The sequence below is a fragment of the Callospermophilus lateralis genome, chromosome 15, assembly GCF_048772815.1.
Source record: "Callospermophilus lateralis isolate mCalLat2 chromosome 15, mCalLat2.hap1, whole genome shotgun sequence".
Taxonomy (NCBI): domain Eukaryota; kingdom Metazoa; phylum Chordata; class Mammalia; order Rodentia; family Sciuridae; genus Callospermophilus; species Callospermophilus lateralis.
Genome location: NC_135319.1, coordinates 57666904 through 57688744, shown reverse-complemented (window position 1 = coordinate 57688744; position 21841 = coordinate 57666904). Strand labels below are relative to the sequence as shown.

The following is a 21841-nucleotide window of genomic DNA, read 5'->3' as shown; positions in this document are numbered from 1 at the left end:
ATGCAAAACATTACCCTATGATGGTATCAGAGTGGGCCTTTTAAATTATAGTACGTGTTTCTGTGTGTGTTGAGAGAGAATCATGCACATAAGCTCAACACATGGGTAACTAGGTTTAGTCCCTTCCTTGATGTCCAAGTCTTCCCATGCCCACTTTTATCAACCATTTTTTGTCACCTTGAATTTGGACTCATTTTGTTCAAGGACTGTGGACTTAAAAAAGCTGGTAGATAAGTTGGTGATGGCGTCCCAATTTTATTGCATATATATCATAACTTCAGGCATACAGCCATCTTTAGTACTTCAGACTCACATTCACATGCTAAATGCTTCTGGTTGTTTCACCCATTTTTTTTTTTTTTTTTAAGTTGTCTGAATCATAGTTGGCAGCCGTTGCTACACTGTAAATATAACTGCTTTTCTTGCCCAGTTGCTACACTGTAAATATAACTGCTTTTCTTGCCCCGTCCTTCCAGGAACCAATCAGGAACCAATCTTGATGCACTCTCTATCATGCTTAAGTGGACAGAAATAGGACCTGACGGAGAATACCTGAAATTCCAGCAGAAAGTTTACTGGGGGCTTCAATTTTAAGGACTTGAGCTTTTTTTGTTTTCCCTGTGTCAGGGATTGAACCCAGGGCCTTGTGTATGCTAGGCAAGCTCTCTACCACTGAGCTACAATTCTGGCTCCCCTATATAAGATACTTGTGGGAGAGAGAAGTGTGGAAGAAAGGAAAAGTCTTTTTTTATTTCAATCTACTTGTCGTTGGTATTTTTGGCAGCCAATATCAAACACTAATATCTTGGTGAATTCACTTCTGTACCTTGTAGTATGTTTCTAGAGACGTCAACTTTCCATTCTTGGCTTTCAGAGTCAGCTGTGTGACTTAGACCTAACTGATGATACTTTCCTTGTCCTACAGGACATGATGGCTGATTTAAGAAGGGGAATATTATCTAAGATTATTCTGTCACACCTGTACTTCTTACATGGTTATGAGAGGAGATATGCTCTTTTCCAATGGAAAGGAACATGAAAGCATATGATAAGTCATCTTAGGATCACCAATTCAGAATGAAGTCAAGTTAGATAAATAAGGACTTTGAAAGTGGAGAGCAATTATATCTTGGTCACACTTGGATCAAGTCTTGACTGAAAACAAAATTCACTTTTGTTACTGTTTTAAAGCTGTTTAAGTTTGGTTTTCTGGTTTTAGCAATGAACAGTATTTTGTAAACAAGCTTTTTCTGAACAACTTTTTAGAGCTATGGAGTCATCTGAATTGAAGCTCTGAATGCAACCAAAAGACAAAACATTTTCAAAAACCCAACTCAGATACAGCTCAGGTACAGGATGTGAAAGAGGTACCTTAAAATGGCATGTGTGGGTCAGGCATGGCTACACACCTATAACCCCATCTACTCAGTAGGCAAAGGTAGGATGATCACAAGTATGAGTACAGCATGAGTAATATTGAAAAAAGTAGTGGAGGGCTTGCCTAGCATGTGTAAAAATCCCTCTTCATAAAATGGGCTGACTTCTCTAGTTTAAGTTCTTTTGATGGAATGAATTAATTAATGTGTCAGGTGGCTTATTTGTGGATGCCATGATTGATAATGTTCATTTTAAGCTTTTACCTATAGTACAAGTACATGATGCTATTGAATATTTTTCCACTTGGAAACTGTGAGCTGGTTGTTGCATTCAAACATAAACAAAATCAGAAACACTGAGGACTTCCACTCAAGCTGGTCTTTCTTTCCCAGTGTGAGGCAATCCTGCCTATTAATAAAAATAAAAAAAATTTAAAAAATCACTCCATCTGTGAAGCTGATTCAGTCAAAGGGGGACAGGCAGGGCATTTGTGCCAACTAAGAGAATCACCAGATACTTATCATAAGTATCTATCACAGTTCTGAAGTCGTTTCTCTCCCAACTCCCACCCCCCAACTCCTGAAGGTTGCTGCCTACATATATACTCTTCATTAGTGCTATTTTCCTGTATATCATTGTGAGAAAGCTGTGATTAATAAAGAACTGGAGTTATGTGAACTAAAAAAATAAAAAATAAAGTAAAACAAACACATAAGAATTTTAAGAATTACACTGGAAAATGGAGAATTAAGCATACGGCATACTTTCCCAGTTATGCAGTGGTAGTTATACAACTGGTCTATCACCAAAGGTATACCATTAGAGAAGCCACACTGTAATATCACAACTTAAGATGTTTTTAATCCCTCTTGGATAAAAGTCTTTAGGAAATGACCCCTTAAGGTGAATATTAAAACTGAAAACAAAGCTTAACTATTCCTAAGGATCTACAGGAAAATCCTGAGATACGCTGACAATATGAAAATTTTGGACAAAAGAAAGTTTCACAGAAGTCACTTTGGAATACTAAAACAGTTAAACAAGGCCAGATTGGAAATGGGAGAGCCCCACCCAGTCCAAATCCAACTAATATACTGAAATCTTGGTAGTCTGGGAATATAGGTTAGAGATATCTACTTTATCCATTTGTTAATCAGTTCTCAATTTCTCAGCTGGTCTGCTTCTTATTTCAATGATCTTAACCTAAAAATACTGCAATTTTAATTGGAAAGAATAAGATTAACTCCATCTACATTCAGTGTAGGTTTATTTTTCTAGTTAAAAAACACATAAAATGAGCTTAATGATATTCCATTATTCATTTTTTCTCATAATTTCTAGGTCTATTTGAACATTCAGGAAGACAATATTTTCAATTTCTTATAAACTCTCTAAGTTCTGTAGTATTTACAATTTGAGAATAGCTTTTTTCTCCTAATTTCCCCCTTTTATTGAAGTCAACAAACTTTTTACTATTACTTTTTCCCACAAAAAGAATTCTTCAGGTGACTTTCAGGTTGAAAAACATCCTTTTAGACTCAAAACATCTGTTAAGTGAAAGGTTCTGTTTTTTGCAAGCTATATAAGTAAGAGTTCAACACAATTTTGCATTCCTGAAAAGATTATTCCTGACTTAGCTATCAAGTTTCTGTAGCATAAGCAATATGGGAAATTTCACAAAATTTAATCATAAAATTATTATAAATAGCAGAGAAAAAGGGTGTCAAATCATAATGGCCATATCATTAAAAAATTAACAACAGCTGGACTCTTGCTGTTTCTTAATGAATTATGGAATTGTAATTTAAAAAAGAATTAAAACAGCAAAATTCATCGTAATGAATAGAAAATTTAAGCACAATGTCTAGTACATAGTTAACTCAAAAAATATAGGCTCTATAATGAAAATGGATCAAAACAATCAAAATACAAGAAACCAAAATGGGGGCGGGGAACTTAAATCACATTTCCTAGAGTAAGTATTTAAATGGAAAGTTGAAGCTCACAGACAGCAGTAAGGAATTCTTCATTTTCAGGATCAATCTTCTGGGCCCTCTTATAGTACTCAGCAGCTTGCCTCTTTTCTCCCTCCAGCTTATAAACAAACCCTAGGGCACTTAAACTCTGCACATCTAAAGCATTGTGACAAAGTCTCTTGGTAGCCAATTTCCTCAGAGCACTTATCAATTTGGTGCGCAAGGATGACCTGTCTTTGACCTTTAAGGCTTCTAAGTAATGGTAGATGGCAGTATTTTCTGATTTACAGTGAAATTCCTGAAAATGGCCATAGTGGTAGTGGATCTGGTGTTTGTGATCATCAGTTATATTCTCCAGATGAAGAGCTTTCTGGAAAATGTCCTCAGCATTGCTATACTGGCCTCCCTCAGCATACATGTTGGCAAGGTCTGTGTAGGCAAATGCAAACATAGAGTCTCGTTCCACAGCTGCTTTGAAATGAAATATAGCGGATGCAATTAACTCTTCAACCTTCAATTTATCTTTTCCTTTAGGTCTGTTGCGCGTGACCTTCTTGATTTGGATCATTTGTGCCCTGTAGCAAAGCCCCATCTGGTGATGCAGGAAAGAAGAGGTTGGTGTCACCTCCAAAGCCTTTTTTAAAAGTTCAAGAGCTTTGTCCCAGGAATTTTTTCGCCTATAGAATTTAGCTGCATAACGAAGGACATAAGGCTGAGATGATACCTGGTCTAGGATTTCTTCGATATACTTTTCCCCTTCAGCTTCTGCATGAACATCTTGAAGCTTCAGGGCCAGAAAAACCTTAATGTAGCTGTTGTCCGGGTTCAGCATAACAGCCTTCCTCAGAGGTCCCAGAGAAAAGCTCTTTACAGACCCTTCTCTATCAGAATCATCCAGCCGATACACAGTGATGGCATAGCCAATGTTAAATTCAGGATTGTCAGGTTCTACTTTCAGAGCCTTCTCAAAAGCTGCTTTAGCTTTTTGGTAATACTTTCCTCCAAATTTCAAGAGTGCCCACCCTTTCTCACAGTCAATCTCAGGGCGCTCCAACTTGTAGTCAGAAGGACTGGACAATTTCCTGCAGACATTCCCTACCTTGTCTATATACTTCTGAACTTCCTCACGCTGGTCCATGTGGTAAGACACCCACGCGTAGTTTCCCCAAGTGACCAGACTTCGTACATCTTTTTCATTTGAGTGTTCTCTCTGGATTATTTCTTCTGCTTGTTTCAAACACTCTAGGGCATCATTATTTTGACCTTTTAGATGTTTCACATAGGCCAGTAAATTATAAAGAACAAGTCTGGATTTTGTGGTAAGAAATTCAAGCTGTTGCCCAATTGTATCTTCTACATCAAACAGATCAATATCTTCCTTAAGTAAATTCCAAGTAAAGTGACAGTCCAACTCTAACAGAATGGCTTTCAAGGAGTCCTTAGGAATTTCACTGTAAAAGATAAAATCTTTTTTATTTTTTGAAAAAAGTAAAGGGAATAATTTCTAAACCTTACCTACTGTTCTTTACATACCAACCAATTTTATCTCATCTTACAACTAAAGTACTAGGATCTCATAACTATTCTGGTTTCCTTGATTTATAGTTCTATCCCAGAAACATTTCATTTAAATTTTATTTTTCAGTGCTGGGGATTTAAACCCAGGGCCTTACACATGCTAGACAAGCACTCTAACCTTGATCTACATTCCTAGTCCTGGAAGGAGATTTTAAAGTAGGGAAATGGTAGCCTTTGGTCTAGGTTTTTAAAAATTCCTGTCTACTCTGTAAACAAAGAAAAACAGGGGGTCAAGAGAAAAAGACAGGGAAGCTATGTATTCATTAGAATATTTAGTGAAAGCCTATTATATGCAGGGTGCTATTAAAAGTGTTGGGGATACAAAAGTGAACAAAATAAAATCATGACCTGATGCCACTTTCTAATGGGAGGGGGGTGTAACATAAAGACAAAACAATAAATGAAAATAAAGATTGAGATGATGATCATTACTAAGATAAGAAGTAAAGCTGGAGGGGTTGGGGTTGTGGCTAAGAGGTAGAGCGCTCGCCTACCATGTGTGAAGCACTGGGTTCTATCCTCAGCACCACATAAAAATAAAATAAAGATATTGTATCCACCCATAGCTAAAAAATAGATATTTAAAAAAGAAAGAAAGCTGGAAAGGAAACAGGAGGTTGGTAAGGACTCTGCAAGACAGTTTAAAGTCAGATGGCCAGAGCAAATCTCCCTGACAGATATGAGGGAGGGTTGAAGAAATCCAAAAAGAGACAGTACAGACTTACTCTAGAGTTGCAGTAGAGCTTTTCTGAGGAGTGGATAGTCCTGTTTTGATCTTTCTGATGGATTGGGTATGGGAAAGGCCAGCAGGGAAAGAGGGAATCAAGGATGACTCCCTTACTTTGACTTCAAAAACTGAGTGAATGAATCTGAAGGACTGTTGGAAAATGTAAATTTTGAATATTTACTAGACAGTCAAGTGAAAATGTCAAATATGAAGTTGGATAATAGAAATGAATAAAATTCTGGAGATGTGGAGGGGTGAAATTAGTAAGAGATATAAAATGTTCATCTAGGTCTTGTGGTTTTGAAATTCATCTGAATTAGCAAACAGATGAACTTCAAAACCACAAGACCTAGATGAGATTACCTATGGAGTGAACATAGATAGAAAAGAAGTTCACCAACTAAGCTGTGAGATACTCCAGGACCAGCGATTAGAAGCATCTGGAAAGGAGGCCAAGAAATACCACTCAGTGAGGAAAGTAAGAAAACCAAAAAACATGGTGTAATGGAAGCTGAAGGAAGAAAGTATTTATTTCAAGGAAGAGAGATGAATATCCAATGTGTAAAATGATTCACAGAGGTGGAGAAAATAAAGACAGAAAACAGACTATTGTTTTGTCAGGAAATCTATGGGGATCTTGATAAAAGCATTTAGTACAATGGTAAGGATGAAAACATTACTGGGATGGTTCCAGGGCATAATGAGAGGTGGAAATAAGAATATGGGGGGGGGGTACAGACCACTGATTCCAGGAATTCTTATTATGATGGGACTAAAGAAGTGCAACCTCAGGTGGAGAGAGACTATATATTTTCCTAGTTTAAATCACAACTATCTTCCTTTGGGATGGGCAAAGGCCTGTTATGCCTGCTTGCACTCTTGGCTCCCTATGACCCATTCTCCAAATCGGCACCAATAAACTTTTGAAAAGGCAGAAAACTAAATTATGTTTCTTCTGCTTAAATAAGCCCAATTTTTAATCTCCCTTAATCTAAGGGCTTCCCTTAGATATTAATACAGCCCTTGCAATGTTCTACAAGCCCCTAAAGGAGCTGGCCTTATCCATCTGTCCAACCTACTTCCCTACTTCTCCCCACTTTTCACTGTTTTTCAGATGAATTGAATTCTTCCAGTCTTGGGCACAGAAGTTTCAGGGCTTTATCACCTATTGTTCTTATTATACCTGATATGTTCTGCTTCCAAATCTTCACATGACCAGCTTTTCTGTAACTCAGCATAAATATTCCCTACCCAAGAGGCTGCCTGTGACAGAGCTATCTAAAAATTGCCCCTTCCAATTTAGTTCCCTCTCTATTCTACTGTTTTATTTTCCTTATACCTCTTATCAGTTTTGAATTATGTTATTTACTCACTTATCTGCTGTTTGTCTATTTCTTCCATTAAAATATAAATCCCCTGAGAGTAAGTACTTTATGTTGTTTTATTTTTTCACCTCTGTGTATACCAGGCACATAACAGAAGCTCAATAAATATTTGTTGAATGAATGAATCCACTTATACACTGTCAGCTCCTAGTGTGTACAGCACAAGTTTAGCTTAAAAAGCACCTAAAGTGGGCTGGGTATGTGGCATGCGTGTGGCCCAGGTTCGATCCTCAGCACCACATACAAACAAAGATGTTGTGTCCGCTGAAAACTAAAAAATAAAATATTAAAATTCTCTCTCTTTTAAAAAAAAAGTATATAAAAAAAGAGCACCTAAAGTTCAAATGAGGGAATTCTTGCCAGTTCCACCCTTCCAAATGATGGCTCCAAACTCCTCCCATTTCAGTGGTCTCTGTCCCACTTGTTTTATATCCTTGCTTGCTGTCTAGCTCTATGTTCGGGTTTGAGAATAGATCTTGGTCGACTGCATTTGACCCAGAGATTCAGACTGGGAAACCTGTAAAGACAGCACCTTGGAAATTGTTCCTTCTCTGGTGTAATTATACTAAAAGCATGACAAGATGCACCATGTCCTTACAGCCCAACCAAATTCATGACAATGTGGCCTTACTAGTCTTCTGCCCATCACAGAGTCAAATAAACACTTGCCTTTGTTCATAAGATCTCAATCAGCCCGACCAAGGAAGAGATATTAGGAATGCAGCTGTGAGATCTCAAAAGGGACACTGAGACACTAAAGTGCTTTGCTCAGATGGTGGGGAACTGATGCTCAATTGGACACCATGAGAAGTTCTACTATTTAAACGTCATCTGGTTAATTTTGTGGGTGTGGAGTATCCGGGCATTGAACTCAGGGGCACTTGACCACTGAGCCACATCCCCAACCCTATTTTGTATTTTATTTAAAGACAGGGTCTTTCTGAGTTGCTTAGCAGCTCGATTTTTGCTGAAGCTAGCTTTGAACTCGTGATCCTCTGGGATTACAGGCGTGTGCCACCCTCTGGTTAATTTTTTAACTTTGATTCTGGAAAACTGGTAGAGAGGCTATGAGATCTGATAAACCAATTTGACTTTAGGTAATTTTGTCGTTGGGAGACAGACCACAGTGGGGCCAAACCCTCTTTCAGTCCATCCCGCACAAAATGCAATGCATTCCATTTTCCTGGTTGTTTCTTTCTTTTTAATATTTATTTTTTAATTACAGGTGGACACAAGAGCTTTATTTTATTTTTATGTGGTGCTGAGGATCAAACCCAGTGCCTCACGCTTCACGCATGGTAGGTGAGCCCTCTATCACTGAGCCACAACCCCAGCCCTTCCTGGTAGTTTCTTCAAGCCCTTTTCTGATTACCTCTTCATTTCTTACAAATGTTAGAAGTGAGGCACTTAAACTTCTTTTTTCTAACTTGTTATAACGACAGTAATGATAGTAACACTTAACATTTATTGTGCAACTATTATGTGCTAAGCAGTTAACCCTTTCCACAGACCCCAGAGCTGGATGCCACTAATTTTTATAGTTAAAACAAACTTGTAGCGCTTTAGACACGGATTGGACGGAACACGAACAATCCGTCCGTGGTACGAGGATAGCGCCCAGAAAGGGTAGCATTCAAGAGCCGGATAACGGAAAGGCAAATGGTAGTGGAAGCAAACGTGACGCCTGGAGGCTGCGGCGAAACCGCGAGTGCCAGGCGGAGGGCGCAGCAGCTGGAAGGCGGCCTGGGAGGGCGACCAGCGCCGCGCAGCCGCCGCCTCGCAGGGTCCCGGGGGCTTCCCGGGCAGGAAAGGAGGGCTCTGCGGGCGCTGACGAGCGGGGGCGACGGCCGCCGGCGCTGCACCGCCTCAACTGCGGCGGCTGCGAACAGCGCGGCGAGGAAACCGGCCTCCGGGGCGTCTCCTGGCCCCCCTCCGCGACGGTCCCCACCGCAGACCCTGGCAAGGGGCGGGCTCCCGGGGACCGTCGCCCTGCCCTCCGCCCTGCCCGGGCCGCTTTCAGAGCCCGCGGGAGGAGGTCGGGACTCCCGGGCAGCGTCCTTTTGGCCATCTCCGCGGCCCGCCGGACTTCGGACGCCCCTGCGGGGACGGGACTCCGGGGAGCGTCCCAAACACAGACGCCCGGCTGCCCCGCGCGGGGGGCGCGTCCCCTGGAAGGGCCGCAGCGCTGCCCTGGGAACCAACACGGGAGCGACAAGGGTTTCAAACCAAGGCGGACGCAGCACTCGAGAGAAGCTGGGCGGGGAAGCCCTTACCTCATGGCGGCGGGGCTCTGCGGGCAGTCGAGGCGGCGGTGCCCTCGGGCTCGCTCCACAGCACCCGGCACCTCGGCGGTCGCGGCCGGCGGACGGGAGGCGAGTGCGCGTGCGCGCGCTTCCCGCCTGGCGTGGGCAGCGCGGGGGCTCGGCCGCGCGCAGGTCTTTGTTAAAGGCTGGACCCGAACGGGAAAAGAAAACTGGAAACCGAATCTGATCCCCCTGGGCGCCGAGACCGGCTCCGGAAACCGAAACTTAACACGAGCGCGGACCCGCCGCGGCAAAACCTTTGCTGAGCGCAGGGTCGTTCTGAGTTGGGTTGGCAGCAGGGCCTCTGACCTGCTGGGCTTTATGTGCCTCTCGGTTAACTGTCGAGTTTTTATCTGTCATCGTTATTATTGTTTTAAGGAAAAGCATCAGGAGATTGTTCAGCGTTATTTTTGTGGCAATTGTGGTAAAGATGCTCTCTGCAGCTCTCTACCATCTAAGTGACTCTGAAGTCTCTGCTTCCGTTCCTGTCTTTTGATTCAACCAGCAACCCTGCAGCGCCGTACGCCGCTGTTCTTACTTGGTATATTTAAAACAGGAAAAATTTGTTGTCAAGATGCATATGCATTTTAGGCTTTACAAAGAGGTGTACAGTTCCACGCAGAGTTGTATGAGTGTTATACTTCCTGCCCTTGCTGTGGCACTTTGTGCAATAAGGTCCCAATGAAGATAAGGGGTGGAGGTTGAATTGGGGACCTAAACAGAAAGTGTCAAATTCCCATACATTAAGGTTTCTGTGCTCCTTGGATTCAGACGTTCGATCATTCAACAGATTTTATTGAACAACTCCTAAGAGCCAGACTTGGTTCAAAGTACTGTCAACATAGCAATAAGTAAAACAGATGAGGCCCATACCTTCATGGAGTTCATTTCTGGTGTGGGGTGATAAAGACAATAAGCAAAACCTATTAAATACTGGTACTACGGGAAAAAGTGGAGCAAAGAGAGATTTGGGGGTGTAGAATGTTTTATAAATAGGGGGGTAAGGGAAGGTTTCGCTGAGGAGGTGGTCATTGCACAAAGATCTGAAGGGGATGAAGGAGTGAGCACTGTGGATATGAGACTGGAGAAAAGCATTCCAGATAGATAAAAAGGAAGGTGCAAAGCCCTCAGGGGGGAACATACTTGGCAAACATGAACTTTGTGGTCAGAAATTAGGTGGGAGAGAACATGGGCGTGGTAGGCCTGTAAGTTAGAGTAATACTTACCTGAAGTCTGAAACCAAATTTTAGAAAAGGTACTCACAGATTTATTTTGCATTGAAAAATAAATCCAGAATTTCCATCTTGCTAAGATTATAGAAAAATTTGATAAAGCTCTGATGTTTGAAAAGTTTTCCCATACACCCATCATTTTCTTCCCCTTATGTGTTCCTACTTCTTCTCCTTCCCTTTTCTTAGCTGTGTATGGGCTAAGAAATAGTTTTTGTTTATAGAAGTTTAAATAACCATAACTAAGCCATCAGTGGTTAAAAAAAAAAAGTCAAAGGGAAAATTTCTCGGATATCTACTTACATTGTTTAGAAAAACACAAATCATCTGTAAAAAGTGTCAAAGGACTATACATTTTCAGGACTAAAAAAAAAAAAAAAAAAAAGACCTGGCTGTTGAGGGAGTATGTTGAACATGCTGAAATTATTACATGGAATTTGAATATCAATATTTTTTAAACAGACTGTTGAACTGAGCAAATCTTGAGAGAATCAATAATTCATTGTCTTTTGAACATTATGTTTATCAACATGTAAAATACAACAACTGGAGAAAAGGGGAACAGAAAATTAAACATAACTGTTGTAAAACCTGCTTGGGAAACAAACATAATAGGGATTCCCAAAGTAGTCCTTCAGAATAAACACTGACTGTCAGTAACTTCCAAGAAGTAGATGAAGTCAGACTTTCTCAAATTTGGCACTAGTAACATTTGGGCTGGATAATTCTTTGTTGTGGGAAGCTGTCCAGTACATTCTAGGCTCTTTAAGCAGCATTCTTGTGTTCATCCACTAGATGGCAGAGGTACCCCACAATTGTGATTCCTGCCCCCTCCCCCCCTCCAACCCCCAAGCAACAACAACAAAACCCTTCTGACCTTGTCAAAGCCCTCTGGGGAGCAAAATCCTCCCCTCTCACTACCCCCACCCCACCAGGGTTGAGAATCCCTGCTGTAAATAATACCATCATTTATATTTCTAATTAAAAATAATTATACTGCCTGCAAGTGATCTGAGGCAGACTTCAGGTCAGAGAGGAAAAATGAATACAGATCAGGAGATGTTGGACATATATTGATATTTAGGAGGAAGAGGCCTGAGTAAAAGTGGAGGTTTCAAGGAGTATGTCCTTTAGCATGGAACTTCAGGGTGGAAGTGGTTGCCATCACATTTGGTCTAGTTGGAGCAAGGCACATAGCTGTGGCCACAGACTGATGACGGTGGTTATGGTTTGAATACGGTTTGTGATTATGTCCCCAGTGTGATGATGTTAACAGGTGGTGGAAGCTTCAAGAGGTAGTGCCTAGTGAGAGGTTGTAAAAATGACCCCTCTTCCCTCTCTGACTTCCTGTCTGGCTGTGTGATTGCTTCCTTATCTGTGTACTCCATCATATCATACACCATGACATGGTACAGTTTTTTTTGGGGGGATGACCTTGTTAGAGCCTATGCTATCCTATTTGAATTTTCAGCCTCCAAAACTGTGAGCTAAGTAGATCTATTTTCTTTATAACTTACCTAGCCTCAAATATTTTGTCATAGTAACAGAAAATGAATGAATAGAGTAGGAAATACTAGTTGGAGGAGGCTATAGGGTAGACTGATTCCCGAAGCAGTTCATGAGAATGGAATACACTGGTGGCTAGAGTGGTCCACAATGGACTGGATCCTACAGTGAAAGCAATTAGCAAAGGCCTGGGCTTGGGCACCTCAGGAGTCAATCTAAATAAGAGTACCAACTGAGGATCTGTCAGTCATTTATTTGGAAGTAATAAGTTCCTAAAATTCAGTTGCCAACTTAAACAGACTTCTTGGTAATGCCTAGAGATGCTCATGTATAAGTTTGGCAGTAGTATTTTCAATACAAAAGAGCACCTATATTTCAGGATTTGCTATGTGTTGTTTTTCTCTGGAAAACATCCAGTCTGTATCACACTGTAGTATTATTCAGCACCGAGAAGTGCAAATACCTCTTCCAGAATTGAGAAGAATGAGAAAGAGAGGTGCTATTGAGTTAACAAAAAGACATTATGTAAATGTGCTACTTGGACATGGTCAAACCTACCTTGAATAACATATTATGCAATCCGGAGATTTGTTTTGCATCAGTGAGCTCTGCTTTCAAATTGTTTTACATCCTTTTCATATTTCTTAACTTAGATCAATAGATTACCAGTAAGTAACTTAAATAGTGCTTCAAATAAAATGGCATAGAACAAGAGAAACTTCCTGGGACAATTTGATAGTAAATTAAACCTGAAATATGGAGAAAGTCCACTTTTAATTATGTACCTGTTTCTTTGACTAGATCATAAGCTGCATGAGGTTCAGGAAAAGCATTTGCTTGTTCACCTTAGTATTTTTGGTATATATTACTATAAACTACTTATTGATAAAATGAATTAATTAAACATGTTGTGTATGTAAGTTCAGTGTCTTCACTTGCTATCAATCTGCTCGGTAAACTTTTATTTTACTATATAGCATTCACACAAATGTTTTTTTCCTCTCTCTCTCCACACACACACACACACACATACACACACACACAAATATTCTGTTTCACCATTTTCTAAATACAATTAAGGTTATATTAGGTTTTGAGTAATTGTTCAAAAATTACATCCTTACAATGAATTACACAGAATGTTTCTGAAAGCAGCAAACAGAATAGATGATTATAGTACATATGAACCTAAAAGAGAATAAAATGTGAAAGTGGCTGATATTCAGTGCCTAAGGCCCATGTCCCACAGTTTTCTCAGAACCAGCAGCCAGGCTCAGGGCCCGCTCATAGTAATCCAGGGCTTCATTTATTTTTCCTTTCAATTTGTAGACAAAACCAACAAGGCTCAGGCCTTCCAGGTCAAATGCATTTCTCTGAAGTTTCTTTAAGGCCAATTTCTCCAAAGACTTCATACTTTGATTCCTTGAATGTGATTCTTTTTCTGTTTTTATTGCTTTTAAGTAATGCCTAATTGCATCAACTTCAGATTTCTTTTGAAATTCCTGAAATTGGCCATAGTAGAAATGTGCATCTACCAGTATTTGATCCTCATCTGTTTCCATCAATAACAATTTTTGATAGCTGTCTTCGGCTTTTCTGTAATCCTTTGCTTCAACATACATACGTGCCAAGTGCAGAAGAGCAAGAGCAAATGTGGGCTTTTGTTGCAGAGCAAATTCAAAATGAAATATGACTAATCTTACTATTCTGTCCACATGTTCTCTATCCTGCATGTTTTTAGCTTGCTTTATTTGGAACAGTTTTGCCCTGTAGCAAAGCCCCATCTGGTGATGCAGGAAGGCAGAGTTGGGTGTTGCCCGCAAGGCCTTCGCCGAGAACTGAATAGCTTTATCCACACAGCCTTTTCTTCGGTAAAACTTGCTCGCATATCGAAAGACATAGGTCTGGGAGGAGGTATTGTTCAGAGCTTCCTCAATGTAGCCTTCTCCCTCAGTTTCCTGTCCTATATCCTGGAGCTTCAGGGCAAGGAGAACCTTAACATATGTATTATCTGGATTTAGCTGGACAGCCTTTCTCAGGGGGCCAAGAGAAATTACATTATTGTAATTCAAGCGGTAGACAGTGATGGCAAACCCCGCATAGAATTCAGGGTTTTCAGGCTCCACTCTCAGAGCCCTTTCAAAGCAGGCCTTGGCCCGCTCATAATTCTTTCTCCCACACTTCAGCAAGGCCCATCCTTCCTCACACTCCATCTCAGGAGACTCCAGCCTGTAGCGAGAGGGACTTGCAAACTTCTTGCAAGTGTCCTCCACCTTGTCCAGGTAAGTCTGGGCTTCTGCCAATCTGCCCATGTGGTGATACACCCAGGCACGGTTGCCCCAGGTCACCAGGCTCCTCACGTCCACCTGGTCTGCAGGCTCCCTCTGGACCAAGTCTTCAGCTTCTCTCAAGCTCTGCAGGGCCTCCTCATCCTGGCCTTTCACATGCTTCACGTAGGCCAGGAGGTTGTGAATCCCCACATTGTTTTTCGTGTCTAGGAACTCAATCTGTTCCAAGATCCTGCTTTCTAAATTCGGTATTTCACTGTCTTCAAATTGCAGATCCCACGTGAAGTGACATCTCAACTGCCACAGCCTGTCCTGGATCTCATCAGTGTTCTCACTGTGAAACAAAAGCAGATTTTATTTTTTGAGTAAGGAACAGTCGTAAGAAAAAGCCCAATAAAACATCCTGTTCAATTTTAGTTCTTATTCTGAAAGTGTCACATTTACAGAAATTTTACTTAGAGTTCCCTGGATTTTTAAAAATGCAGGAACAATGAATATAATTTGTGTGGCTTTCTAAGGTGTTTCTAGGCCTTTCTAGGCAAGTAACCCCTCTGTTCTTCAAGGTCACATTTGCAAAATTGTGATAACATTAACACTTGTCATGCTAGGTTCCGAGAGGATTCATAAGCCTACATATGGAAACTATTAAAGTTTATTTTATGCTATTTAAAACTTCTTATTTAACTGAAAACAACAGAGACCAGTTAGAAAGGCAGAACTCCAGTAAACATTATTGACTTCAGGACTGCACTTTGCATGGTATTCAACCAAAGAAGATGACTGAAATGAGAAAATATTTGACAGTTTTTCCCCTTCACTTTTTACTTGAAAATAATGATAGGTTCACAAAAGTTGTGAACATAGTACAGAGATACAATGTATCTTTCACCCAGTTTCTCTCAATGATAAGTTACACAGCTATAGTACAGAATCAACACTACAAAATTGACATGGCACAACAATGAGTTTAGGTAACTTGGCTATTTTTTCATGTGAGTAAACCTCTAGGACTGCCACCTTGATCAAGGTACAGAATCTCCTCATCACTGCAACATCACCTCATGATACCCCTCTATAGTCACACCTGCGGCCTTCCATTATATTGTTGAGTTGACATAATTTGTTCTTCATGTCTGTAATTATGTCAACTCAACAATATAATGGAAACTTGGTTCAGTGCTGCACAGCTGTAATTCCAGCTACCTAGGAGACTGAGTCAGAAAGATAACAAGTTCAAGTCTGTCCCGGGCAACGTAGTGAGATCCTGTCTCCATATAACTTAAAAAGGGCAGAGGGTGCAGCTTAATGATCAAATGCTTGCCTAACATGTGTCAGGCCCTGGATTTAATCCCCAGCATTTCCCAAATGTTATTTAAATGGATAATGTCATAGAAAGGGGTGGTTCAATACATGAAAATCGTTAATGTAATATACTGTTTTAATCAACTGTTGTGTCACTGTGACTAAAAGACCTGACAAAAACAATATAGAGAAGAAAAAGTTTATTTGGAGCTGCAGGAAGGCAGAGTTGGGTATTGCCCACAAGGCCTTTGCCAAGAACTGAATAGCTTTATTCACACAGCCATTTCCTTAGTCAAACTTGCTCACATATTTTAATACATTTGAGGTCAATACACTTCAGAGGTCTCAGTCCATAGACAGCTAACTCTACTGCTCTGGGCCTGAGGTGAGGCAGAACATCATAGCAGAAGAGTGTGGCAAAGGAAAGCAGCTCAGGACATGGCGAATAGGAAGCAGAGAGAGCTGTTCTCACAAGGGACAAAATGTAAATCCCAAAGGCACCCCCCCTCCCCCGTGACCTACTTCTTTCAGCCACACCCTACCTGCCTATAGTTACAATTTATCAATGGATAAATTCATTGATTAATCTCTGAACATTCTTGCATTGTCTCACCACATATGGGACACCTCACATCCAAAACATAACACATACCATAAATGGAATGAAAGAAGAAATCACAACTGTCCAAATTAATGAAGAAAAGCAGCTGGAAAAAAATAATAAAACCAGAAACATTTGCATGATGAAAACACTCAACAGAGAGTAACTGAAGGAAACTTCCTTGACACAGTAAAGGCTCTTTATGAAAACCCCACAGATATAGTCATCCTGAATGGTGAAACACTGAAAGCTTTTCCTCTAAGATCAGGACTAAGCCAAGTATGCCTCCTTTCATCTCTTCTATTCAACATAGATCTTATATGTGCAAGACCCTCAGGATTCTGCACACACTCACACACAAATGTTACAACTAATAAGCAAATTAGGCAAAATGGAAGGACATAAAATAAATATGTAAAATTCCGTTGTGTTTCTATATACAATAAAAATCCAAAAACAAATGAAAAAAAAAATCGCACTTGCGGTAACATAGAAAAGAATAAAATACCTTGAAAAAAAATTAACTAAGGTGATAAAAGACTTGTACACTGAAAACTACAAAATGGGCCAGATGTGGTGGCTCATACCTGTAAACCCAGCTACTTGGGAAGCTAAGGCAAGTAGGTGGATCACAGGTTCAAGGCCACTTTGGGCAACTTAGTGAGACCTTGTCTCAACATATAAAATAAATAGGGCTGGGGATATAGTTTGATTTTAAAACTTACTACAAATCTACAGAAATCAAAACATTCTGGTATGGGCATCAAGACCATATGAAAGACCACAGAGATATATAGACTACTGGAAGAGAATGGAAAGTAGAGCAATGTAAGAGAATAGAGATCCCAAAAATAAATCCTTGAATAAATGGTTGTATTAGTCAGCTCAAGCTGCCATAACAAAATATCATCATCAACTGGGTAGCATAAACAACAGAAATTAATTTTCTCACAGTCCGTGAAGCTAGAATTCCCACATCAAGGTGCATGCCTTTATGGATCAAAAATCTAAAAGTGAGACTAAAACTATAAGCTTTGTAAAGAGAACATAAGGGAATAGCTTCATGACATTGCATTTGATAATGCTTTCTTGGCTCTGATCTCAAAATCACAGGAAATGAGAGAGAGAGAGAGAGAGAGAGAGAGAGAGAGAGAGAGAGAATAGATATGCTGGACTTTATTAAAATTAGGAACTTTTGTTCATCAAAGAGCACCATTGACAGAGATAACACAACTCCTAGAATGATAGAAAATATTTGAAATCACTATATGAAATGGGATGCATATTCAGCATGTATAACAACCTCCCCAAACTCACCAACAAAACCACAAGAGACCTATTTCATAAATGGGCAAAGACCTTGAAGAGACATTATCCAAGGAAGAGTTACAAAGGGCCAGAAAATACAATAAAATATGCTCAGCATCCTTAGTCACTTGAAGAATACAAATCAAAGCCACAAAGAGATCCAATCTCTTACCTGTAACTGAGCAATAAAAAAAGGGGGGGAAAGGAACATAGCCAGTGAATTGTGAGGATGTGGAGAAATTGGAACCCTCATACATTGCTGGGTGAGAATGTAAAATGGTAGAGTTGTTATGGAAAAGAGTTTGGCAGTCCCTCAGTAAGTTAAATTTACAATTGCCTTATGATTCACTACAGAATATAAATTTTTTTTTATTGAATTACACATCAGAATATATGCTCAAAATAATTGAAAACATCACTTATATATGTATATTCATTCTCAGCACCATTCACGGTAGCCAAAAGATTAAAACTATGCAAATGTTCATTAATTGATGAATGGATAAATAAAAAGTTATATACCCACAAAATTGAAAAAATTTTAGCCATGAAAAGCAATGAACCATTCACACCTGATATAACACAGGTGAACATTAAAAACATTGGGTTAAATGAAAGAAGCCAACCGTGAGTACCCTGTTTTGTTTTTTGTTTTTGTAGGTGGGAGGGCAGTGGTTTGAGAGGGCTCTCATGATAGTGTCTACAAACTCTAGTCCTGCTCTGAGGAGATTTCAGGCATTTGTTCATGGATATTTGCAGTGTGTCTTCCAAGGGTGCATCTATATTTGGGTGGACAGTCCAATGCCTAAGCATCTGACCCATGACCAGGTGCCCCCTTATAGCAAATCTGTAGACACTGGCAAAATCCATAGTGGCTGTTTTTCTGGCTTTGTCCTCTTCATTCACACCTGAGCATATACTCTTTGAGGCAACTCTGACCTGGAAAGAAGTTAACTGCAGGTTTGTTACCCAGGTGAAACACAAGAGGGCAACTCAAACAACATATGAAATAACAGAAGAAGTCCACCACTTATAAATCCCAGAGAAAAGAGGACAAGATGCCTTTCAGGGACAATAGGAAGTAGGGAGCTTCAGGGACATTGATGCTCAACCAGTGGGTGGGGACCAAGAGAGAAAGAATATCACGAGGCTCTTCTCATACAGGCCCAATCCTTTATTAGGGTCCAAGACATCACTCAGGTGGGAATCCTGCAGAGAGTTCTAATTGGTGGGCTTACAGCAAGTTGGTTCCAGTTCTATGGGATCATGGTGTCACTGAGAGGTAGACTCTGTGGCATATCTGCCCAGTCTGGGAAGGGCTTAGGGATCAGTAGGATGAATCTCCTAAGGAATTAATTATTGACCGGTCCCAAAGGGAGGTCCCACAAAACTGGTTACCAGGAGAAATTTGCAGAAGGCAGATGTCTGGATCAGTCACCCTGAGGAGCTGGGAGGTACTAAAGAACTGGGAGTTGTGTCAAGAGGAACTTCACTCAGCTTCCACATGAGAAAGGCCAACTCGTCTTCAAAATAGAGGCTGAAGGCAACATAAAATTGAAAGAATCCATTCCAGCCACATATTGTATGTGTCCATTCATATGACAGAGCCAAATGGGCAAATGCAGAGACACAGAAAGCAGATGAAAGTTTGCTGGGGCCTGAGCGAGGGCCAAATAGGAAGTAACAAGGTGTCTTCTCACAGTTATTAGATGTCCTTAAACTACGTCGTGGTGATGATGCTCACACAACTTGGTGAAGGTGCTAAATACCAGTGAATTTTAGATTTTGAAAAGTTAAAAATGACAAATTTTATCTTACATGTTATATTATCCTAATAAAAAAACTCATGCTGCTAACCTAAATAGAAATTTTACAAATTATATAATTTAAATATTATATATGACATATGTAATTTTTTCCTAGCATAGGTTGAAATTAACGTTAAATCATCAAAATGTAACAACACATTAGGATGCCACCTGAAGTGATGTCATGCAAACCCACTGTGATTCTATGGGAAACTTCAGTTTAACAGTTTAATAAACAGACTTATTCATATCTAAACTCTACTTCTTATTGTCTGTGTAATCACTACATTTCAAGATCTAAGATTCCATATTGGAAAGTCATAATATAGGTAACTGCCTCATTGTTTTTTTTATGATTAAGTATAATAATTTATATTATACTGTTGGAAGCCAGACGGGCACTTAATAAGCATTCAGGGAGTGATAACTATTTTTACAATGTTTATGCTTAATTGATTATTTTAGGCAGTGACTAATCTGTTTTTGCAGGAGGGTTGATCATAGATCTGTGGTTATGTGATTTCTGGAAATTCTTTCCCTCCCAATTTTTTCCCAGTGGAACTCTGAGGTGACATTTGCAAGTGAATGTTAACTAATGATTTTTTATCTGCTGATCACAGGAGTTATTTGATTCAGGATTCTGTTGGGACCATAGAGAAATTCCCATTGGGCCCTTCTGGTAAGGAAGATGTGAATGTTCTTAAGCACAGACCTCCAGCCAACACCCATGGACAGGTGGATGCCCAGGACCTGCAGGGACTGGAGGTCACAGGAACTATGATCTGCTCACCTTCAATCTACTCAGAGCTTCATCAGAGCTGGTCCCTCAGAAGGTGAGCTGAGGAGTCTTCAGAAGAAGGCTATGAGTTTCTCCCATCCCATCCCCACAGTGTCTCCCCAGACATCTGGGAGGCTCCATTGAACCTCACACTACTGTGTGGGTCCTTTCCCACCAAAATGAGGAGTGAGGAGAAAGAGATGTCTCTAATCTGACAAGCTGATCCCCTTTCCCTAGATGGGCAATAGTGTGAGGAAAAAGAATTTCTGATTCTGGGATCATTTTCTCTCTTCTTGCAAAACTCTTTTCCTCTGTCCTAGTCTTCTTCAGGAATTGCATGAATGTAGCTACATAAGTTCAACAGAAATGAAAATGCCTACACTAATACAACAGCTTAGCTGTGGCTATGAATGTCCTTGCATGTGTACACACACACACACACACACACACACACACACACATTAAGAGTGGATAATCAAATAGAAAAATTAGAAAGCTTGATCTCAGAGAACTAACTTGCTGAGATAGTATTAACACTTAAATATAATGGCCAAAAAGCAAAGAAATCCTTACCTCATGGTTGCTGTGAATGAGCCTGCAGTTCTGCAGTGTTTTCAGTTTGGTGGGCTTCTCAGGGATCTGGTGGTCTGTCTGTAGATATGCTCATAAATTGGAACCCCAGGACAGGGATTTATAAGGAAGAGACGATGTAATCAGCAGATGTGTCCTTGCAATTGAAGATTAGAAACTGAAAGTGGAAAGTGAAACTAAGCCCGGCAAATTCCTGCTCATGGAAACTGAAACCTCAGGGGCGGTGGAGATTCCTTCTTTGTTTCCTCCTGAGAACTGGTTGAGAGAAGGCTGGTGACAAAGATTGTCCTGAGGTGTGAATTCCTGTCTCCCAGGCTGGGGGACACTCTGGGTGTAAGGACGTGGGAGTTACTTCAGAGTCCTCTGAGTCAGGAGGACCTATGGAAATGGCTGTGTGAACTTGGAGAAGTCATGCCTCCCCCTCTGCTCCTGTTTGCCCATCTGGAACCAGGGATTGTTCAGATATGGCATAGAATTATGTAATTCTCTGAACAGGAATTTTATTCCAAGAGTACTGCCTTTCTCTGAGAGGTGTGTGTTACTAAGTATTCTATCCATTGCTTACTTTCTGGAGAGTGCTCACTGTCATTAAGCATCTATCTATGTAACCTCTTGCTTATTCATAGGAAGAGAGAAGCCCTATGTGCCAGCAGCCTCCTGAGCCTTCAAACAGAGCATATTAGGACTGAGGGACGACGTGATTCCCAATGCTGATGCTCTCTAGTCTAGCCACCTAAGGCAATGGGATTCCCCAGAAATGGTTCTCACAGCCATGCATACGAGAACATTCTTCAGAGCTGTGTGAAGTCCTCTTGCTGTCATGAAAACTGTCCTTCCTCTGCCTTTACCTACCTGTGCAATCTTCTTAGTTTGTGAGCAGAGCTCAGGAAGAATACCCCTGTGCTGAGTGTGAGATTGTGGGTACAGCTTTGGTTCTTTTTACTGATGTTCTGCTGAGCTCTGCTTTTCCTAACTTTCTCTGGAAATTTCTCCCTTTTCCTGGCAGGTGTGGTGATGTCATGGCTCTCCAGTAGCTTACAGAGAGCAAACTCACCCCAGGCTCAGTTCATTTCAACATGGCAAC

General features: G+C 40.5%; 2 protein-coding genes across 2 annotated transcripts; both read right to left on the bottom strand.

Annotated features, from left to right (window-relative positions):
* Positions 1 to 2627: 2627 nt before the first annotated feature.
* On the bottom strand, positions 2628 to 9392 carry LOC143381217 (interferon-induced protein with tetratricopeptide repeats 5). The gene is made up of 2 exons (XM_076834603.1): positions 9317 to 9392; positions 2628 to 4804 (listed from the first exon to the last, which is right to left on the bottom strand). Exons 1-2 carry the CDS (start codon positions 9319 to 9321, stop codon positions 3361 to 3363), a joined length of 1449 nt encoding a protein of 482 aa, XP_076690718.1. The 5' UTR covers positions 9322 to 9392; the 3' UTR covers positions 2628 to 3360.
* Positions 9393 to 13097: 3705 nt separating this feature from the next.
* On the bottom strand, positions 13098 to 20889 carry Ifit1 (interferon induced protein with tetratricopeptide repeats 1). The gene is made up of 2 exons (XM_076834692.1): positions 20740 to 20889; positions 13098 to 14703 (listed from the first exon to the last, which is right to left on the bottom strand). The coding sequence occupies exons 1-2, from the start codon at positions 20742 to 20744 to the stop codon at positions 13311 to 13313; spliced, it is 1398 nt and encodes a 465-aa protein (XP_076690807.1). The 5' UTR covers positions 20745 to 20889; the 3' UTR covers positions 13098 to 13310.
* Between the last annotated feature and the right edge of the window lie 952 nt (positions 20890 to 21841).